The sequence below is a fragment of the Oncorhynchus gorbuscha genome, linkage group LG02 (genome assembly GCF_021184085.1).
Source record: "Oncorhynchus gorbuscha isolate QuinsamMale2020 ecotype Even-year linkage group LG02, OgorEven_v1.0, whole genome shotgun sequence".
Lineage (NCBI taxonomy): Eukaryota > Metazoa > Chordata > Actinopteri > Salmoniformes > Salmonidae > Oncorhynchus > Oncorhynchus gorbuscha.
Window position 1 is genome coordinate 42,705,108 of NC_060174.1, and position 20,020 is coordinate 42,725,127.

The 20,020-nt window shown below is 42.2% G+C and overlaps 1 protein-coding gene across 1 annotated transcript in view; it reads right to left on the reverse strand.

Moving 5' to 3' along the window:
• The window catches only part of LOC124002508 (inositol 1,4,5-trisphosphate receptor type 2-like), a 173,865-nt gene that overhangs the window by 128,383 nt on the left and 25,462 nt on the right, over positions 1 to 20,020 (reverse strand). The window contains 8 exon segments of the mRNA XM_046309958.1: positions 864 to 959; positions 1,348 to 1,494; positions 8,493 to 8,576; positions 12,044 to 12,142; positions 13,318 to 13,476; positions 14,219 to 14,305; positions 14,698 to 14,816; positions 16,887 to 16,957. Coding sequence (XP_046165914.1) covers positions 864 to 959; positions 1,348 to 1,494; positions 8,493 to 8,576; positions 12,044 to 12,142; positions 13,318 to 13,476; positions 14,219 to 14,305; positions 14,698 to 14,816; positions 16,887 to 16,957 — 862 coding nt within the window.

Here is a 20,020-nt window from a genome sequence, read left to right on the forward strand (position 1 = left end):
GCGCGTAGGCTTGGGCAGTATACCTTATACCGGAAAATTTGGAAATAGCGACGGGATGGCTTGTCAATATCGTCAAAACTATTTCTTTCAAGGTTTAAAAAAAAAAAATTGTAATATTTGTAGCTACTTTGAAATGAAATACCTACAGTGAACTTGTGCAATACATTGAGATAAAAAAAATATTGCCTTGTTAATTTCACCTGTTACATAATTTTGCATTCTGAAGCATACAGGTAGTCAGTCCGCAATCAAGTGATGTTTACAAACATACAAGGATCCGGTCTCTCGTCGTTGTTGTGAGTCACTCACTGTCGTGCAGCATGCGTCAGGTGATCTAGTTACAGTACGGAATTCACAACTAAATGTTTGCCAGGTAGATATCTTATAACTATTAAGTTAAAATGTCTAAAATGTGCTAAACGCTCTACAGTTGCACATTTGGCTTGATAATTTAGTAGCTAGTTAGCCATGTAGCCAAGTGGTTAGCTTCTTCCAAAATCAAACTTCGCTTGGTAACAGCAGAGAATCCCCTCCTGGATCTAGCCTTACTGTCTAATATTTGTATAGAGTGTGCAGCAAACTGTGAGTAGCAGTTTTGAGTTAATTGTATAACTTTATGAGCTGGGATGTCTGTCCTGCAAATCGTTCAGGTCAGACTGTATAAACAATTTCACAATGCGTTCTCTATGGGATTTAAGATGTACTTGTTAGTACTGCTAACCTTCGGATTACAGAGGCTCAGTGGGGTTTGAAAAAAATAAAACGACCCTGGTGTTCAGGATGGCATGAAGGTGACAGTCTGGAAACCGCCTAAGCCTGTGCGTGCATGTGTGCGAGTGAGCGAAGAGAAATGAACAGCCTACCTCTGCAGCCAGGTAGCTCCCAGTGGCCAGGTGTTTGAAGCGAAACAGGCTGTTCCACTGGCCAGCACCCCCTCTGCAGGGGTCGTAGTGCACAACCTACAATGGAGAAACACATTTTTTTTTAAAAGCACAAATCATACCAGAAAGATCCCACAAAGGTCATCACTAGTCAGCCAATTCATAACACTATGATGTAGGACTTAATGTATTTGTTCACAAGGTAGATACTCATTTCAAATCTTAAAATAGGTGTTTCTACTTGTCAAACCACATCAAGAGCTAAATTCAGAGCAGACAAAGTACTTCTTGCTCCGTCTCAATTCCATGTCCTAAGTATGCACTTGTTCAATTGTCTTTGTTGATTTAAAAATAAAATAAATGGTGTAGGAAATATGGTGGAAACTCCCTCTAACCAACACGTGTGGGGAGGAGGGCACTTTTGGAGAAATGGAAGGCAAACATTGCGATGCGAACAGTAGGGTACCTCTATTTCCCAGAGTGCTTTGGAGCTGGTGGCGGAGGTGGCAGACTGTCGCAGGGTGGTCCTGAGGAAGATGTGCTGCTGATTCCTGTACTCGTCACATGTCAGGAACTTCTCCTGCTCGGCGTGGAACAGACGCACCACATCACCCTGACCAATAGAGAGACGACAACATGGTTTAGCTGTTTGGGATAAGAAACTGAAAGGAAACACTTTGATTAAATGAACACTTTATTTGAGTGAGTTCTTATAAACTGAGAAAAAAAATGTTATAAATGATGCTATAACAAAATGTATTCTCTTTCTTTAGGGGGCAGATAAGATTTAATATTGCAGATAGATTGAACCTTCCATCAATGTCATTTCTGCATCATTTCCAATCTGTGAAATAAATAAATAAATGAATAAATGACATACATACACCTTAGCCAAATACATTTAAACTCAGTTTTTCACAATTCCTGACATTTAATCCTTGTAAAAACTCCCTGTCTTAGGATCACCACTTTATTTTAAGAATGTGAAATGTCAGAATAATAGTAGAGATAATTATTTATTTCAGCTTTAATTCCTTTCATCACACTCCCAGTGGGTAATAAGTTTACATACACTCAATTAGTATTTGGTAGCATTTCCTTTAAATTGTTTAACTTGGGTCAAACGTTTTTGGGTAGCCTTCCACAAGCTTCCCACAATAAGTTGGGTGACTTTTGGCCCATTCCCCCTGACAGAGCTGATGTAACTGAGTCAGGTTTGTAGGCCTCCTTGCTCGCACACACTGTTTCAGTTCTGCCCACAACTTTTTTATGGGATTGAGGTCAGGGCTTTGTGATGGCCACTCCAATACCTTGACTTTGTTGTCCTTAAGCCATTTTACCAGAACCTTTGAAGTATGCTTGGGGTCATTGTCCATTTGGAAGACCCATTTGCGACCAAGCTTTAACTTCCTGACTGATGTCTTGAGATGTTGCTTCAATATATTCACATACGTTTCATTTCTCATGAAGCCATCTATTTTGTGAAGTGCACCAGCTCCTCCTGCAGCAAAGCACCCCCACAACATGATGCTGCCACATCCATGCTTCACGGTTGACACGGTGTTCTTCTGCTTGCAAGCCTCCCCCTTTTTCCTCCAAACATAACGATGGTCATTATGGCCAAACAGTTCTATTTTTGTGTCATCAGACCAGAGGACATTTCTCCAAAAAAGTACTATCTTTGTCCCCATGTACAGTTGCAAACGGTAGTGTGGCTTTTTTTATGGCGGTTGTAGAGCAGTGGCTTCTTCCTTGCCAAGCTTGTAGTGTCATACTCAAGAAGACTCGAGGCTGAAATCGCGACAAATGTGATTTAACAAAGTACTGAGTAAAGGGTCTGAATACCTACAGTGGGGCAAAAGTGTGCAAGTTCTACCACTTAAAAAGATGAGAGGCCTGTAATTTTCATCATAGGAACACTTCAACTATGACAGACAAAATTAGTAGAATTTTTTTTCAGAAAATCACATTGTAGGATTTGTTTATGAATTTATTTGCAAATTATGGTGGATTATACTGTATGTAAATGTGATATATTTTTATGGGGGTGGGGGGGAATAATTAGCAAAAATGTCTAAACCTGTTTTTGCTTTGTCATTATGGGTATTGAGTGTAGATTGACGAGGAAAACAATACATTTAATACATTTTAGAATAAGGCTGTAACATAACAATGTGGACAATTCAAGTGGTCTGAATACTTTCCGAAGTATGTGTGGATGTATTGTGATGGAAGGTGGGATGAGTTTTTGTGTTTTGCGTGGAGTTTAGTGAGTGAAAAAGGATGATGGTTGCAAATCCCGGAGCCCAGGTGTGTTTGAGCAGGGGTTGTGAGAGCGTTTAATTTTGTGCAGATATGGGATATACATTTTAAAATAACTATATTTATAATTAGATTTATTTATTGCCCTATCATGATGGAACGGTCCCCAACCCTATACCCTAGGCACCCACATGAGCGACTCATACACTAAGGAGTCCTTATGTTTTATGGGCCTACTGTAAGTAGCCTGTATGCAGCCAAATCAGAAAGATGAATGTGGTCAGAGACCTACTAAAGCAGCACCCCCGCCCTCAAGTTTCTGAGCCTGCCTGGCAGGGTTGGTCTTACAAAGCCAAAGCCCCCTGATGGGAGAGCATAATGTACAAGGAAATTCTCAAAGCTGCTAATGGGAACCTTGACGACCTTATAACTAGCCGGTGGGGATTCTGGTGGGGTGCCCCCACCCAGGTAGTGGCAGTGCTGGCAACACTAGCTGCAGTAACCCATGGGGAGGGTGTCACACTCTGACAATCAGAGAGGGGGCATATTATTGTGGCACAAAATAATCAAAGGTCTGACTGCACAGAGATGCTTGGGGAAGATGGTCACAGCGGGGGACCAGCATGTGTGTTTCAGGGGAAGGGGGTATCTCATCTCCTTCACCTAGTACTTGGCAATGGTTAATCAAATCTCCCTGTTTTAGCTCTATTTTGCATGTCTTCTCAAACAGCTAGAACTGTATATGCAGTATATGCAAATCAAGTCTTTTGTTGTGTTGGTCTCAGAGATGGGGAGCTGATGATCTGAATTTATGGTTGTTTGTGGGGGAAAGGGATAGTGTGTGTGTCCAACAACTGTTGCTTGGGAGTAAAGATGTTCGGGAAAATATAGGATGAATCACAGTAATTATTTGCTAAAATAATAATTGCTTGCCAAAAAATATATTTTTGTAATGGCAATCCTGATTAGAGGTAACAATCCTTTGCATGAACTGCCTACGTTATTACGAATATTATTGGTTAATTATGGAAATTAAGAGAGCAGGATGTTTTAAATATACACTACCTTTCAAAAGTTTAGGGTTACCTAGAAATGTCCTAGTTTTTTAAAGAAAAGCACCATTTTTTTGTCCATTAAAATAACATAGAATTGATCAGAAATACAGTATAGGCATTATTAATGTTGTAAATGACTATTGTGGCTGGAAATGGCTGATTTTTAATGGAATATCTACATTTATCAGCAACTCTCACTCCTGTTTTCCAATAGCACGTTGAGCTCTCCAAATTTTTAATTTTATAAGTCTAATTGATCTTTAGAAAACCCTTTTGAAATTGTTAGCACAGGTGAAAACTGTTGTGCTGATTTAAAGAAGCAATAAAACTGAGGCCCCGGTGCACAACTGAGCTAGAGGACAAGTACATTAGAGTGTCTAGTTTGAGAAACAGAAGCTTTACAAGTCCTCAAGTGTCTGCTTCATTAAATAATACCCGCAAAACACCAATCTCAACATCAACAGTGAAGAGGCTACTCCGGGATGCTGGACTTCTAGGCAGAGTTGCAAAGAAAGGCCAGCATCCCGGAGTCGCCTCTTCACTGTTGACGTTGAGACTGGGGTTTTTGTTTCTGGCCATTTTGAGCCTGTAATCAAACCCACAAATGCTGATGCTCCAGATACTCAACTAGTCTAAAGGCCAGTTTTATTACTTCTTTAATCAGAACAGTTTTCAGCTGTGCTAACATAATTGTAAAAGGGTTTTCTAATGATAAATTAGCCTTATAAAATGATAAACTTGGAAAAGATAACACAACGTGCCATTGGAACACAGAAGTGATGGTTGCTGATAATGAGCTTCTGTACGCCTATGTAGACATTCTATAAAATCTGCCGTTTCCAGCTACAATAGTCTCATTTACAACATTAACAATGTCTACACTGTATTTTCGATCAATTTAATGTTATTTTAATGGACAACAAAATTTGCTTTTGTTTAAAAAAAAAACAAGGACATTTCTCGTTGCCCGAAAACATTTGAATGGCAGTATGTGTTTGTGTGTACAGTTTATGTATACTTAGACTTAGGTTGGAGTCATTAAAACTCATTTTTCAACCACTCCACAAATTTCTTGTTAACCAACTATAGTCGGTTAGGATATCTACTTTGGGCATGACACAAGTCTTTTTTCTAACAATTGTTTACAGACAGTTTATTTCACTTAAAATTCACTATCACAATTCCAGTGGATCAGAAGTTTACCTTCACTAAGTTGACTATGCCTTTCAACAGCTGGGAAAATTCCAGAAAATGACTTTAGAAGCTTCTGATAAGCTAATTGATATCATTTGAGTCAATTGGAAGTGTACTTGTGGAGCAATTTCCAAAAGCCTGAAGGTACCACGGTCATCTGTACAAACAGGAAGGTGACGTGTTCCGTCTCCTAGAGATGAACATACTTTGGTGTCGAAAAGTGCAAATCAATCCCGGAACAACTGCAAAGGACATTGTGAAGATGCTGGAGGAAACAAACAGGTACAAAAGTATCTATTTCCACCGTAAAACAAGTCCTATATCGACATAACCTGAAAGGCCGCTCAGCAAGGAAGAAGCCACTGCTCTACAACCGCCATAAAAAAGCCACACTACCGTTTGCAACTGTAGATGGGGACAAAGATAGTACTTTTTTGGAGAAATGTCCTCTGGTCTGACGACACAAAAATAGAACTGTTTGGCCATAATGACCATCGTTATGTTTGGAGGAAAAAGGGGGAGGCTTGCAAGCCGAAGAACACCGTGTCAACCGTCTTTTCTCTCCAAAACTCTTGAACGTGCCGTCCTTGGCCAGCTCTCCCGCTATCTCTCTCTGAATGACCTTCTTGATCCAAATCAGTCAGGTTTCAAGACTAGTCATTCAACTGAGACTGCTCTCCTCTGTAGCACGGAGGTGCTCCACACTGCTAAAGCTAACTCTCTCTCCTCTGCTCTCATCCTTCTAGATCTATCGGCTGCCTTCGATACTGTGAACCATCAGATCCTCCTCTCCACCCTCTCCGAGTTGGGCATCTCCGGCGCAGCCCACACTTGGATTGCGTCCTACCTGACAGGTCGCTCCTACCAGGTGGCGTGGCGAGAATCTGTCTCCTCACCACGCGCTCTCACCACTGGTGTCCCCCAGGGCTCTGTTCTAGGCCCTCTCCTATTCTCGCTATACACCAAGTCACTTGGCTCTGTCATAACCTCACATGGTCTCTCCTATCATTGCTATGCAGACGACACACAACTAATCTTCTCCTTTCCCCCTTCTGATGACCAGGTGGCGAATCACATCTCTGCATGTCTGGCAGACATATCAGTGTGGATAACGGATCACCACCTCAAGCTGAACCTCGGCAAGACGGAGCTGCTCTTCCTCCCGGGGAAGGACTGCCCGTTCCATGATCTCGCCATCACGGTTGACAACTCCATTGTGTCCTCCTCCCAGAGCGCTAAGAACCTTGGTGTGATCCTGGACAACACCCTGTCGTTCTCAACCAACATCAAGGCGGTGGCCCGTTCCTGTAGGTTCATGCTCTACAACATCCGCAGAGTACGACCCTGCCTCACACAGAAAGCGGTGCAGGTCCTAATCCAGGCACTTGTCATCTCCCGTCTGGATTACTGCAACTCACTGTTGGCTGGGCTCCCTGCCTGTGCCATTAAACCCCTTCAACTCATCCAGAACGCCGCAGCCCGTCTGGTGTTCAACCTTCCCAAGTTCTCTCACGTCACCCCGCTCCTCCGTTCTCTCCACTGGCTTCCAGTTGAAGCTCGCATCCGCTACAAGACCATGGTGCTTGCCTACGGAGCTGTGAGGGGAACGGCACCTCAGTACCTCCAGGCTCTGATCAGGCCCTACACCCAAACAAGGGCACTGCGTTCATCCACCTCTGGCCTGCTCGCCTCCCTACCACTGAGGAAGTACAGCTCCCGCTCAGCCCAGTCAAAACTGTTCGCTGCTCTGGCCCCCCAATGGTGGAACAAACTCCCTCACGACGCCAGGACAGCGGAGTCAATCACCACCTTCCGGAGACACCTGAAACCCCACCTCTTTAAGGAATACCTAGGATAGGATAAGTATTCCCTCTCCCCCCCTTTAAGATTTAGATGCACTATTGTAAAGTGACTGTTCCACTGGATGTCATAAGGTGAATGCACCAATTTGTAAGTCACTCTGGATAAGAGCGTCTGCTAAATGACTTAAATGTAAAATGTAAATGTAAGCATGGATGTGGCAGCATCATGTTGTGGGGGTGCTTTGCTGCAGGAGGAGCTGGTGCACTTCACAAAATAGATGGCATCATGAGAAAGGAAACGTATGTGAATATATTGAAGCAACATCTCAAGACATTTACATTTACATTTAAGTCATTTAGCAGACGCTCTTATCCAGAGCGACTTACAATCAGGAAGTTAAAGCTTGGTCGCAAATGGGTCTTCCAAATGGACAATGACCCCAAGCATACTTCAAAGGTTGTGGTAAAATGGCTTAAGGACAACAAAGTCAAGGTATTGGAGTGGCCATCACAAAGCCCTGACCTCAATCCCATAAAAAAGTTGTGGGCAGAACTGAAACAGTGTGTGCGAGCAAGGAGGCCTACAAACCTGACTCAGTTACATCAGCTCTGTCAGGAGGAATGGGCCAAAAGTCACCCAACTTATTGTGGGAAGTTTGTGGAAGGCTACCCAAAAACGTTTGACCCAAGTTAAACAATTTAAAGGAAATGCTACCAAATACTAATTGAGTGTATGTAAACTTATTACCCACTGGGAGTGTGATGAAAAGAATTAAAGCTGAAATAAATCATTCTCTCTACTATTATTCTGACATTTCACATTCTTAAAATAAAGTGGTGATCCTAAGACAGGGAGTTTTTACAAGGATTAAATGTCAGGAATTGTGAAAAACTGAGTTTAAATGTATTTGGCTAAGGTGTATGTATGTCATTTATTTATTTATTTCACAGATTGGAAATGATGCAGAAATGACATTGATGGAAGGTTCAATCTATCTGCAATATTAAATCTTATCTGCCCCCTAAAGAAAGAGAATACATTTTGTTAGTATTTTATTTTATTTGATACATTTTAGAATAAGGCTGCAATGTAACAACATGTGGAACAAGTCAAAGGCTCTGTATATTTTCCCAAGGCACTGTATGTCCTCTGTTTCCTGCTATTTGTAAATCAAACAGTTGTAGCCTAAACGTGGGTGTGCAAGCAGAGCCCTCATCAATACACTGTGTATACAACCCTCTGCATAAAAAAGGTAAGCATAGATGGGAAGCATTTAGGTAAGATAAAGTACACTCACTCCTTTGAGGACGTCCTCTCTGTAGTCACTGAACTTCATGAACAGAGTGACCTTCCAGCTGGTGTTGCAGTTCACAGCGTTCACCTACAGTTCAATCAAGGAGAGGAGCAGGGAGGAGCAACAGACTGTCATGACTATACACATCTTTGCAGAGCCTCAGACACAATATACAGTGGGGAGAACAAGTATTTGATAACCTGCAAAATCGGCAGTGTTTCCTACTTACAAAGCATGTAGAGGTCTGTAATTTTTATCATAGGTACACTTCAACTGTGAGAGACGGAATCTAAAATCCAGAAAATCATATTGTATGATTTTTAAGTAATTAATTTTCATTTTATTGCATGACATAATTATTTGATCACCTACCAACCAGTAAGAATTCCAGCTCTCACAGACCTGTTTTTTTAAGAAGCCCTCCTCTTCCCACTTATTACCTGTATTAACTGCACCTGTTTGAACTCGTTACCTGTATAAAATACACCTGTCCACACACTCAATCAAACAGACTCTCCACAATGGCCAAGACCAGACAGCTGTGGAAGGACATCAGGGATAAAATTGTAGACCTGCACAAGGCTGGGATGGGCTACAGGACAATAGGCAAGCAGCTTGGTGAGAAGGCAACAACTGTTGGCGCAATTATTAGAAAATGGAAGAAGTTCAAGATGACGGTCAATCACCCTCGGTCTGGGGCTCCATGCAAGATCTCACCTCGTAGGGCGTCAATGAGGAAGGTGAGGGATCAGCCCAGAACTACACGGCAGGACCTGGTCAATGACCCGAAGAAAACTGGGACCACAGTCTCAAAGAAAACCATTAGTAACACACTACGCCGACATGGATTAAAATCCTGCAGCGCACGCAAGGTCCCCCAGCTCAAGCCAGCGCATGTCCAGGTCCGTCTGAAGTTTGGCAATGACCATCTGGATGATCCAGAGGAGGAATGGGAGAAGGTCATGTGGTCTGATGAGAGAAAAATAGAGCTTTTTGGTCTAAACTCCACTCGCTGTGTTTGGAGGAAGAAGGATGAGTACAACCCCAAAAACACCAACCCAAACGTGAAGCATGGAGGTGGAAACATCATTCTTTGGGTATGATTTTCTGCAAAGAGGACAGGACGACTGCACCGTATTGAGGGGAGGATGGATGGGGCTATGTATCACGAGATCTTGGCCAACAACCTCCTTCCCTCAGTAAGCGCATTGAAGATGGGTCGTGGCTGGGTCTTCCAGCATGACAACGACCCGAAACACGCAGCCAGGGCAACTAAGGAGTGGCTCCGTAAGAAGCATCTCAAGGTCCTGGAGGGGCCTAGCCAGTCTCCAGACCCGAACCCAATAGAAAATCTTTGGAGGGAGCTGAAAGTCTGTATTGCCCAGTGACAGCCCCGAAACCTGAAGGATCTGGAGAAGGTCTATATGGAGGAGTGGGCCAAAATCCCTGCTGCAGTGTGTACAAACCTGGTCAAGAACTACAGGAAACGTATGATCTCTGTAATTGCAAACAAAGGTTTCTGTACCAAATATTAGGTTCTACTTTTCTGATGTATCAAATACTTATGTCATGCAATAAAATGCAAATTAATTACTTAATCATACAATGTGAATTTCTGGATCTTTGTTTTAGATTCAGTCTCTCACAGTTGAAGTGTACCTATGATAAAAATTACAGACCTCTACATGCTTTGTAAGTAGGAAATGCTGCAAAATCGGCAGCGTATCAAATACTTGTTCTCCCCAATGTATATACAAAAGTATGTGGACATCCCTTCAAATTTGTGGATTCCGCTATATCAGCCACACCCGCTGTCTACAGGTGTATAAAATAGAGCACACAGCCATGCAATCTTCATAGACAAACATTGGCAGTGGAATAGCCTTACCGAAGAGGTCAGTGACTTTCAACGTGGCACTGTCATAGAATGCCACCTTTCCAACAAGTCAGTTCATCAAATGTATGCCCTGCTAAAGCTCCTTCGGTCAACTGTAAGTGCTGTTATTGTGAAGTGGAAACATCTTGGAGCAACAACGGCTCAGCCGCAAAGTGGTAGGCCACCCAAGCTCACAGAACGGGACCACCGAGTCCTGAAGCGCATAGAGCATAAAAATCTCCTGTCCTCAGTTGCAACACTCAATACTGAGTTCCACACTGCTTCTGGAAGCAAAGTCAGCACAACTGTTAGGCGGGAGTTTCATGAAAAGTGTTTCCATGGCCATGGCTTAAGATCAACATGAGCAACGCCATGCGTCGGCTGGAGTGCTGTAAGACTCGCCATCATTGGACTGAGTGGAAACGCGTTCTGGATTGATTAATCACGCTTCACCATCTGGCAGTCTGACGGACGAATCTGGGTTTGGCGGATGCCAGGAGAACGCTACCTGCCCAAATGCATAGCGCCAACTGTAAAGTTTGGTGGAGGAGAAAATGGCCTGGGGCTGTTTTCATGGGTCGGGCTAGGCCCCTTAATTCCATTGAGGGGAAATTTTAACGCTTCAGCACACAATGACATTCTAGATGATTCTGTGCTTCCAACTTTGTGGCAACAGTCTGGAGGAAGGCCCTTTCCTGTTTCAGCATGGCAATGCCCCAGTGCACAAAGCAAGGTCCATACAGAAATGGTTTGTTAAGATCTTGACTGGCCTGCACAGAGCCCTGACCTCAACCCCAATGAATACCTTTGTGATGAATTGGAACGTCGGCTGAGAGCCAGGCCTAACATCAGTGCCTGACCATACTAATGATCGTGGTTGAATGGAAGCAAGCCACTACAGAAATGTTCCAGCATCTAGTGGAACGCCTTCTCAGAAGAGTGGAGGCTGTTATAGCAGCAAAGGGGGGACCCACTCCATATTAATGCCCGTGATTTTGGAATGAGATGTTCGACAAGCAGGTGTCCACATACTACACGTTGTTCTGTAGTGTAGCTGCTGGTCAGCACTTATGTCATACCTGCAACTTTGCCAGTTCTGCAACCAGAAAGTATTTTTTTTATGGACAGTGATAGTCGGAAGGTAGAGGGAGAGACAGTAGGGGCAGAGGTGGCATTCGTAACCCCGTTACCAGCGCCTGTGTGTGAACTAGAGTCTGAGGCACTACCACTAGACTTAATGTTCTTAATAATACCTATAACCAGGCAGCTTTCCAAACGCATGTTATGATACAGTTGATTTAGCAAGTGGTTAGGGTTAGACGCGAGTGGTTAGGGTAAAGGTTGAGGTTAGCATAAGTTTAGGTATACTAGCAAGTAGTTACGGTTAGGGTTAGGATAAGGTTAGAAAACAAAGACACGCCTAAACAAAAACATGCCGAGATTCAAATTGCCGACTGGACTCGAAACAAATGCCACTCGCTCATCCTACGTGCTTCAAAGGCAAACCTGCTGACCAGCAGCTTTTTTGGAGTCTTCAAAAACACGACAGTAAAGGAATTGTTGGAGATTGCTGAGACAGATAACATGGCTGTCATTCTTCCACACCGTTTTGCATAGTATCCAGTAAATGTTTAACATAGTCCCTCAGCTCTAAATAAAACAGTTCAATGGCTCGTACCTCCTTGCAGCCGGGGTTGTCTAGCAGTTCAATGTTGCTGGCGTGGAGAGGCTGTCCTGCGTTCACAGGCATCAGGACCACCTTGTCTCCCACCACCACCTAGGGACCAAGCACACAGGTCAGACACTAGCATACACATTATAATGAAGAGAGTAAAGTAGAATAAAACATAATACACATATGAGGCAGATCACAGGACAGAGGAATGAGATGACCTGACAAACATCAAACAGCAAAGGTCCACAGTCACTCCCTGTCCCATGCAAAGGGTTACCCATCTATCTAGAGATAAGTATTCCCCACATCAATAGCAGATGAGCACACCACATGGTAAAATGAAGGAAGTGTAGCCTGTGGGGTGTACACAGCGCATTGACATTCATTCATATAGTAATGTGTGTGGCAGTGGGAAATCGCTGAACGCAGTGTACTGTATGCACCATATAGTCTCAAGCATCTCCATTCAAACCACTTACATATCATGATAAACAGACTATGTATCTATAGCATTGCTGTAATCTAAATTGTGCAGATCTTGTTAGTCAATAACAGTTAAGGGGGAAAAGAATTGTAGAAGAGTCGTGGAAATGCAAACACGTACTTAAGTTTTTCCAATGCTCATGCAAAGCTAGTGCTACCATGCTTTCACAGCAAGTCTCATGGCCTAAACTTCCACCATGCACTTCAAACAAGAAGAATACCTTCCACCATAGGATGCTAAAGCAAAAGGAGAGGAGACAACCAGTCGAGTTATTTCAGCAGGATGAAGACATTACGTTGACATGGACATAATACCAATCTAATTCAAAACAGGACAATTGCAATATTTTTTTTATTTTACCTTTATTTAACTAGGCAAGTCAGTTAAGAACAAATTCTTATTTTCAATGACGGCCTAGGAACAGTGGCTTAACTGCCCGTTCAGGGGCAGAACGACAGACTTGCCGACTGCCGCCTCGATATATTAAGACAGCCCCTAAAAAAATGTTTTTTTTTTTTAAAGATTCTCACAACTTAAACAATACTGAGTTTCATCATGAGGTTTGGTTTGCCATAACATATCTATGATAAGTAGGGCTAGGAGTTGTTCCACGTTTGGTCACATGTTCAAGATTGCAGTGGCCTGTAGTTACAGTCAGATCAGGACCCCTTTTCATAAATATTCTCAGAGTAAGTGTGTAGACCTAAGATCAGTTTTGCTTTTCAGATCACAAATTATTACGATTGTATAGACAAGGGGAACTTGATCCAAGATCAGCACAAAAGGTACCTACATTATCACCCTCGCTGCGGAGCTTCCAGAAGGGCTGGATGTAGAACCAAGAGCCCTCATTGCCGGATGGGTCCAGAGACACACGCATGGCGTTCTTCTCCAGCAGCGCCGGCAGACGCTTGTTCACCGTCAGGTACTTGTTACTTTTAATATGCAGAAGCTGAGGGTGAAAAGAAAAATGGGGCCAATTCACGAGGACACATCATTCACAACACAAGGTCATGCACAAGGTCCCTGGTTCGAATCCCACCGCAACACCTAACTCTAATCTTTACCAAATCACATGAATTGCTAGGAAACAGTTACCGTATGAAATTGGTACTCTTCATTAAAGTGAGATTAAGGGCTAATTTATCATTTCAATTTGTTATGAGCTCAGAATTTGTCAATACTTTATTTGGAATGAAACACAAAATCCTTTCAATTCAGTTTCTGCTTGGCATTAGGGATCAGAACATTACCCAAATCCTATTTATCACATAAAATATTCTGTTTTCTGAATAGATCATTCAAATTGACTTTAACTTTAAAAATGCACACAGAGCACTAAATGAAAAAGGCTCATCTTTTAACAGCCAAATCATGTGGCAAGAGACTGGACCTGACCAAACCAATTCCTTTGAAATGCTTTAACACAACAGTTTTAAGCCAAGTTGGAGGCCACAAACCTCGTGAAACCACATGGAACAAACCTGCAGTTGACTTGAAAATGATGCAAGTTCAATTTACTATGTGCCATACAAAATGTTGTCTGTTAAAGCACCTCATTGGCAATGTGAGGCACTAGAAGCCAGACTAGACAGAAAGGCAGCCTTGGTAACAAAGTGAAAACATACACAAGGTTACGGGCACAAAGCAAACCGAGATATCGTCTCTGATAAGAAAGGGGAGTTGGCTGTTACCTGGATGACGTTACTGTACTTGACCACCTCTCCAAGCAGCTTCTTATTCTCAGTGTCGTTTTGCTTCTGTTCCAGTTCTGCTGCATGCTGGGAAATTAAGAAAACATGCTTGATGCTAAGTAAATTGTAACCAGATTGTGCAGAATCACCGATCTACAAATCACGTTGCATCCCAAATTACTCATTATTATGTGATCACCATCAGCGAATCTGTGCCTCGCCTTGCTCAAACTGATTCTGATTCCCTTAAAGCAGTGCTTGTCCATCCAGGTCCTGGGGAACCACAGGGTGTGCAGACTATTGTTCTAGCCCACTACTAACATACTTGATTAGATCGAATCAACGGCAGAAATGATCAAGCCCTTGATTAGGTGAATCAGTTGTGTTCGTACTGGGATGGATCTAAATCCTGTACACCCTGTGGGTGTCGTGCCCAGGACCGTGAATTAATTACACTAGGGCTTGGAGAAAGGTCATACCTGTAACTTCTTGAATAGGTCTGCTTCTGTGTAGTTGTTGCCTTGTTTGCCCTGTTTGGCCTTCCAGAACTGCTTCTGAGCCGAGTACCTGTTCATCGGACATACCTTGAACAGGCAGTCTGGAGAGAGAGAAAGAAAGAGAGATGAATAGTGGGAAAGAAATTAGGAGAAAAATAGGAATAAAGACACAAAGAAACAGAAAGGGAGGTGAGTGAGGAATACATATATCACACAGACAAACATACTACATATAATGTACACTGAATATGAATATAAACGCAACACAAAACAATTTCAAAGATTTTAATGAGTTCCAGTACATATAAGGAAATACATTTATTAGGCTCTCATCATGGCTAAATGAGGTAAAAAATAAAATAAAACAAATAAAAATAAAAAAAGATTCATATTGCATTTTAAGCGTTTATGAATTTATGTTGGGGTGGCAGGTAGCCTAGTGGTTAGAGCATTGAACTAGTAACCGAAAGGTTGCCCCTGAACAAGGCAGTTAACCCACTGTTCCTAGGCCATCATTGAAAACAAAATAATTTAGTTAAATAAAAGGTTAAAAAAATAATAATTATAGATTTCACATGACTGGGGATATAGATATGCATCTGTTGGTCACAGATTTTTAAAATGTAAAGGTAGGGGCGTGGATCAGAAAACCAGTCAGTTTCTGATGTGGCCACCATTTGCCTCATTCAACGTGCAACATCTCGTTTGCATAGAGATGATCAGGCCGTTTATTGTGGCCTGTGGAATGTTGTCCCACTCATTTTACATTTACATTTAAGTCATTTAGCAGACGCTCTCACTCCTTTTCATTGGCTGTACAAAGTTGCTGGAAATTGGCGGAAACTGGAACATGCTGTCGTACAAGCCTATACACAGCATCCCAAACATGCTCAATGGGTGACATGTCTGGTGAGTATTCAGGCCATGGACGAACTTGGGCATTTTCTGGTTCCAGGAATTGTGTACAGATCCTTGCAACATGTGGCCATGCATTATCATACTGAAACATGATGTGATGGCTGCGGATGCGGATGAATGGCATGATAATGTCCCTCAGGATCTCTTCACGGTATCTCAGTTCATTCAAACTGCCATTGATAAAATTAAATTGTGTTTTTTGTCCATAGCTTATGCCAGCCCATACCATAACCACACCGCCACTGTGGGGCACTCTATTCACAACATTGACATCACCAAACCTCTCCCACACAACCTCTCTGCCCGGTACAGCTGAAACTGGGGTTCATCTGTGAAGAGAACACTTCTCCAGCGTGCCAGTGGCCATCAAAGTCAAAGTCAGTTAACGACACCGAACTGCAGTCAGGTCAAGACCCTGGTGAGGACGGCGAGCATGCAGATGAGCTTCCCTGTGACGGTTTCTGACAGTTTTTGCAGAACTTCTTCTGTTGTGCAAACCCAGTTTCATCAGCTGTCCGGGTGGCTGTTCTCAGAAGATCCTATACATTTTAGAGTGGCCTTTTATTTTCCCCATCACAAGGTGCACCTGTGAAATTATCATGCTGTTTAATCAGCTTCTTGATATGCCACATCTGTCAGATGGATGGATTATCTTGGCAAAAGATAAATGCTCACTAACAGGGATGTAAACATTTCTGAGAAATAAGCTTTGTGCGTATGGAACATTTCTGGGATCTTTTATTTCAGCTCATAAAACATGGGACCAACACTTTACATGTTGCACTTATATATTTTTCAGTGTAATTTGCATGGCAGTGTGTCACTAACTGACTTGAGTGTGTGACTGGGTGGGGTATATAGCATCTGTGTGGTTTGTGGCTGTTTACTCAATGGGATTCTGTAAAGTCAGTTAAACACTTAAACCTCATCCTATAAACCACACTGTTAAAACAACATGGGGCTACAGTGGCCTGCTAGGCCTTGGGTGTGTGTGTGTGTGTGTGTGTGTGTGTGTGTGTGTGTGTGTGTGTGTGTGTGTGTGTGTGTGTGTGTGTGTGTGTGTGTGTGTGTGTGTGTGTGTGTGTGTGTGTGTGTGTGTGTGTGGACTGCAGTAACTTTGGCACTACTAAACTGCCCATCACTGCTAACTTGGCAGAAAAGCGGTGAGTTAATTCAATCAAATACAACAACTACATGAGTTACAACGCAGTCCTCTGCGGTTGGCCAGCTAGTCATTGACTCCTCCCACTCACCTCTGAACTTTTTGGGCGGAATGGCCAGGTCTCCTGCGTCCGGCTGCACCACACACCTGTCATCAACAAGCCTGGGAAGAACACAAAAACATCCTACATCACACACACACCATTTAGTTTTTTTTTAATAGAAATTTCATTTAACATTTATGTCAATTACCTAAAAATGTTTAAATTCTTTTCATATTCGCATGTTGTAGCTTCGACCAGGTTCTCTCAAACTCGGTCCTGGGGCCTCCCCCCAGGTGTAACGTTTTGGTTTTTGCCCTAGCATTAGCTGATTCAAATAACCAACTCATCATCAAGCTTTGATTATTTGAAAAGCAGCTACGTAGTGCTAGGGCAAAAAACTAAAAACATGCACCCGGGGGGGGGGGCAGGAGAGTTTGGGAAAACCTGCAAGGCTTAGACCCTATTTTACGTCTGAGGTTTTTTTGTTGTATCCGCCCTCGGTTGAGACATTTTTTATTATTTGTGTGTTGTGTTTTGGCTGATAAATATACTGACATTGGAATAAAATAGAAATGTCAACTTTCAAATGGTACCACAAAGATGGTTGGAGGTCCAGACATCAGAGAATGTTGACTTGAATGGGAATATCCGTTCTAAATAATGTCAACCCTCTATAGGAAACCTATTGAAATCATAGAAATATAGATAACAGAATAGACATGACCATTTAAGTTGACATTCAACACGGTGGGTGGACTGGCAGTCATCTTTGTGGTAGTAATTAGAAGTTAGTGTAATTTCAATGGGGTACCAGATATGCAAAATGGATATACTTTGAGCACCATTATTTCCTGAATGTTGTGTAATAATTAGGTCCAAAAGGTCCCTTTCTGGCCACTTCTTCCATGGGCAAACATGTGTGGAATTTGTTTAAATCAGAGAACTGATTGATTTCAAATGGATTTACCCACTACCGACATACAGGGAACTGCCAAAATAAAGATAACAGTTGAGTAAATGAGATGGATAAAGTATATTGAAAGCTGGCACTTCCACATGGGTGTGGTCCCTGAGGTAATTAAGCAATTAACAGCCGATCATGCTTAGGGGCATGTATAAAAGTGCAGGGCAGGCCCAGTTGCTCATTATTTTGGCAACCATGGCTACATTAGGACACTATGTTGAGGTTTCCTTTATTTTGTCAGTTACCTGTAGCATGTAAGGAAGAAATCGGCACGCATCGCATGTGATGCTCTTTATTGGATGTCATGTTGAATTCAGAGCATTGCCAGGTTTCATTATTGTGTAACTAACTATAACAGATAGTTACTGTGTTCTACAATGATAACTGGGCCAGTATACAAAAAGCGCTACAGCATGTGTGCTGATCGAGTATCAGGTTGACCCCTATCTATGTAATCATATTAATTCAGATCTAAAATACAACAACTGATCATAGATCAGCACTAATACTCTAAGATGCTTAGTTAATACATGCCCTGGTCTAGTTGAAAAGGAAACTGTCGATTGTGTAAATGCTGTGGTGGGGCACAGGCTGGTGCGGCCACAGGAAAAGCGCATGGCTTCTGTGTGTGACTGATAAGGCCTAGATGTTGATGGGTTAACATCTAACCGCCTTGTTTCCGCACTGCATGCCTGGCTTTTGTAGTCAATGTCTAAATTTGCTATGTAACCAGCCCACCAGCCTGCCACAGCAATTGTTTTCTGACAATTGACAAAAAAACATCTTCAGAAAAATTATTTGACTGACACACTCTCCATCCACACTTAACACAACTATGTGTCCGTGTTAACTAAATTCCCACAGGTTTTGAAACCACAAGATAAACTAAACATGATTCTGTTGGCAGAGAATGTGCCGCTGTTCCTCACTTCTAGCTTTTATAGGGCGGCGCACAATTGGCCCAGTGTTGTCCGGGTTAGGGTAGGGTTTGTCCGGGGTAGGCCGTTATTGTGAAAAAGAATGTTCTTAACTGACTTTCCTAGTTAAATAAAAGGTTAAATAAATAGTTTTAAAATAGGACCTGGCTACATCCTGTGAAAGACTGTGTTATTCTAAAACGTGACACATCTTATGCTAGCCTCGGCAAGAGAGTACAAACTGATCTGTGACAACTCCTTCGGTGGTCATTGTAATGCCCAATTGACCATATACAGTGCATTTAGAAAGTATACACAAGCCTTGACCTTTTCTACATTTTGTTGTTTTACAGACTGAATTGATAATAGATTAAATTGAGATTGTGTGGAGACCAGTGAAACAATACCCCATCATGTCAATTTGGAATTGTTTTCAGAAATGTTTACAAATTAAATGCTAAAATGTCTCGAGTCAATAAGTATCCAACCCCTTTGTTCTGGCAAGGAGCCTAAATAAGTTCAGGAGTAGAAATGTGCTTAACAAGTCACATAATAAGTTGCGTTGACTAATGGCTGTAATAGTTTAAACATGACTTTTGAATGACTACCTAATCTCTGAACCCCACACATACAGATCCCTCAGTCGAGCAGTGAATTTCATACAGAGTCAACCACAAAATACAGGGGAGGTTTTCCAATGCCTTGCAAAGGACACGTTGGTAAATGGGTCAAAACATATATTTTTTTAAAGCAGAGATTGAATATCCCTTTGAGCATGGTGAAGTAATTAATCACACTTTGGACAGTGATACAAGGCATCCAGTCACTACAAAGTTACAGGTGTCCTTCCTAAAACAGTTGCTGGAGAGAAAGGAAACCTCTCAGGGATTTCACCATGATACCAATGGTACTTTAAAACAGTTAGAGAGTTTAATGGCTATGATAGGAGAAAACAGAGGATGGATCAACATTGTAGTTAAAATTGCAAAAAATGTGGCAAATGGCATTTGGGGCAAATCCAACACAACGTCACAGTACCACTTCATATTTTCAAGCATGGTCGTGGCTGCATCATGTTATGGGTATGCTTGTCTTTGGCAAGGAATAGGCATTTTTTTATATAGTTCAAAATAAACAGAATAGAGCTAAAAATCTGAAAACCTGGTTCAGTCTGCTTTCCAACAGACCGAGATTAATTCACCTTTCAGCAAGACAATAACCTAAAACACAAGTCCGAATACAGACAAGGAGTTGCCTACCAAGACAACATTGAATGGAACCGAGTGGCCTAGTGGGTTTTT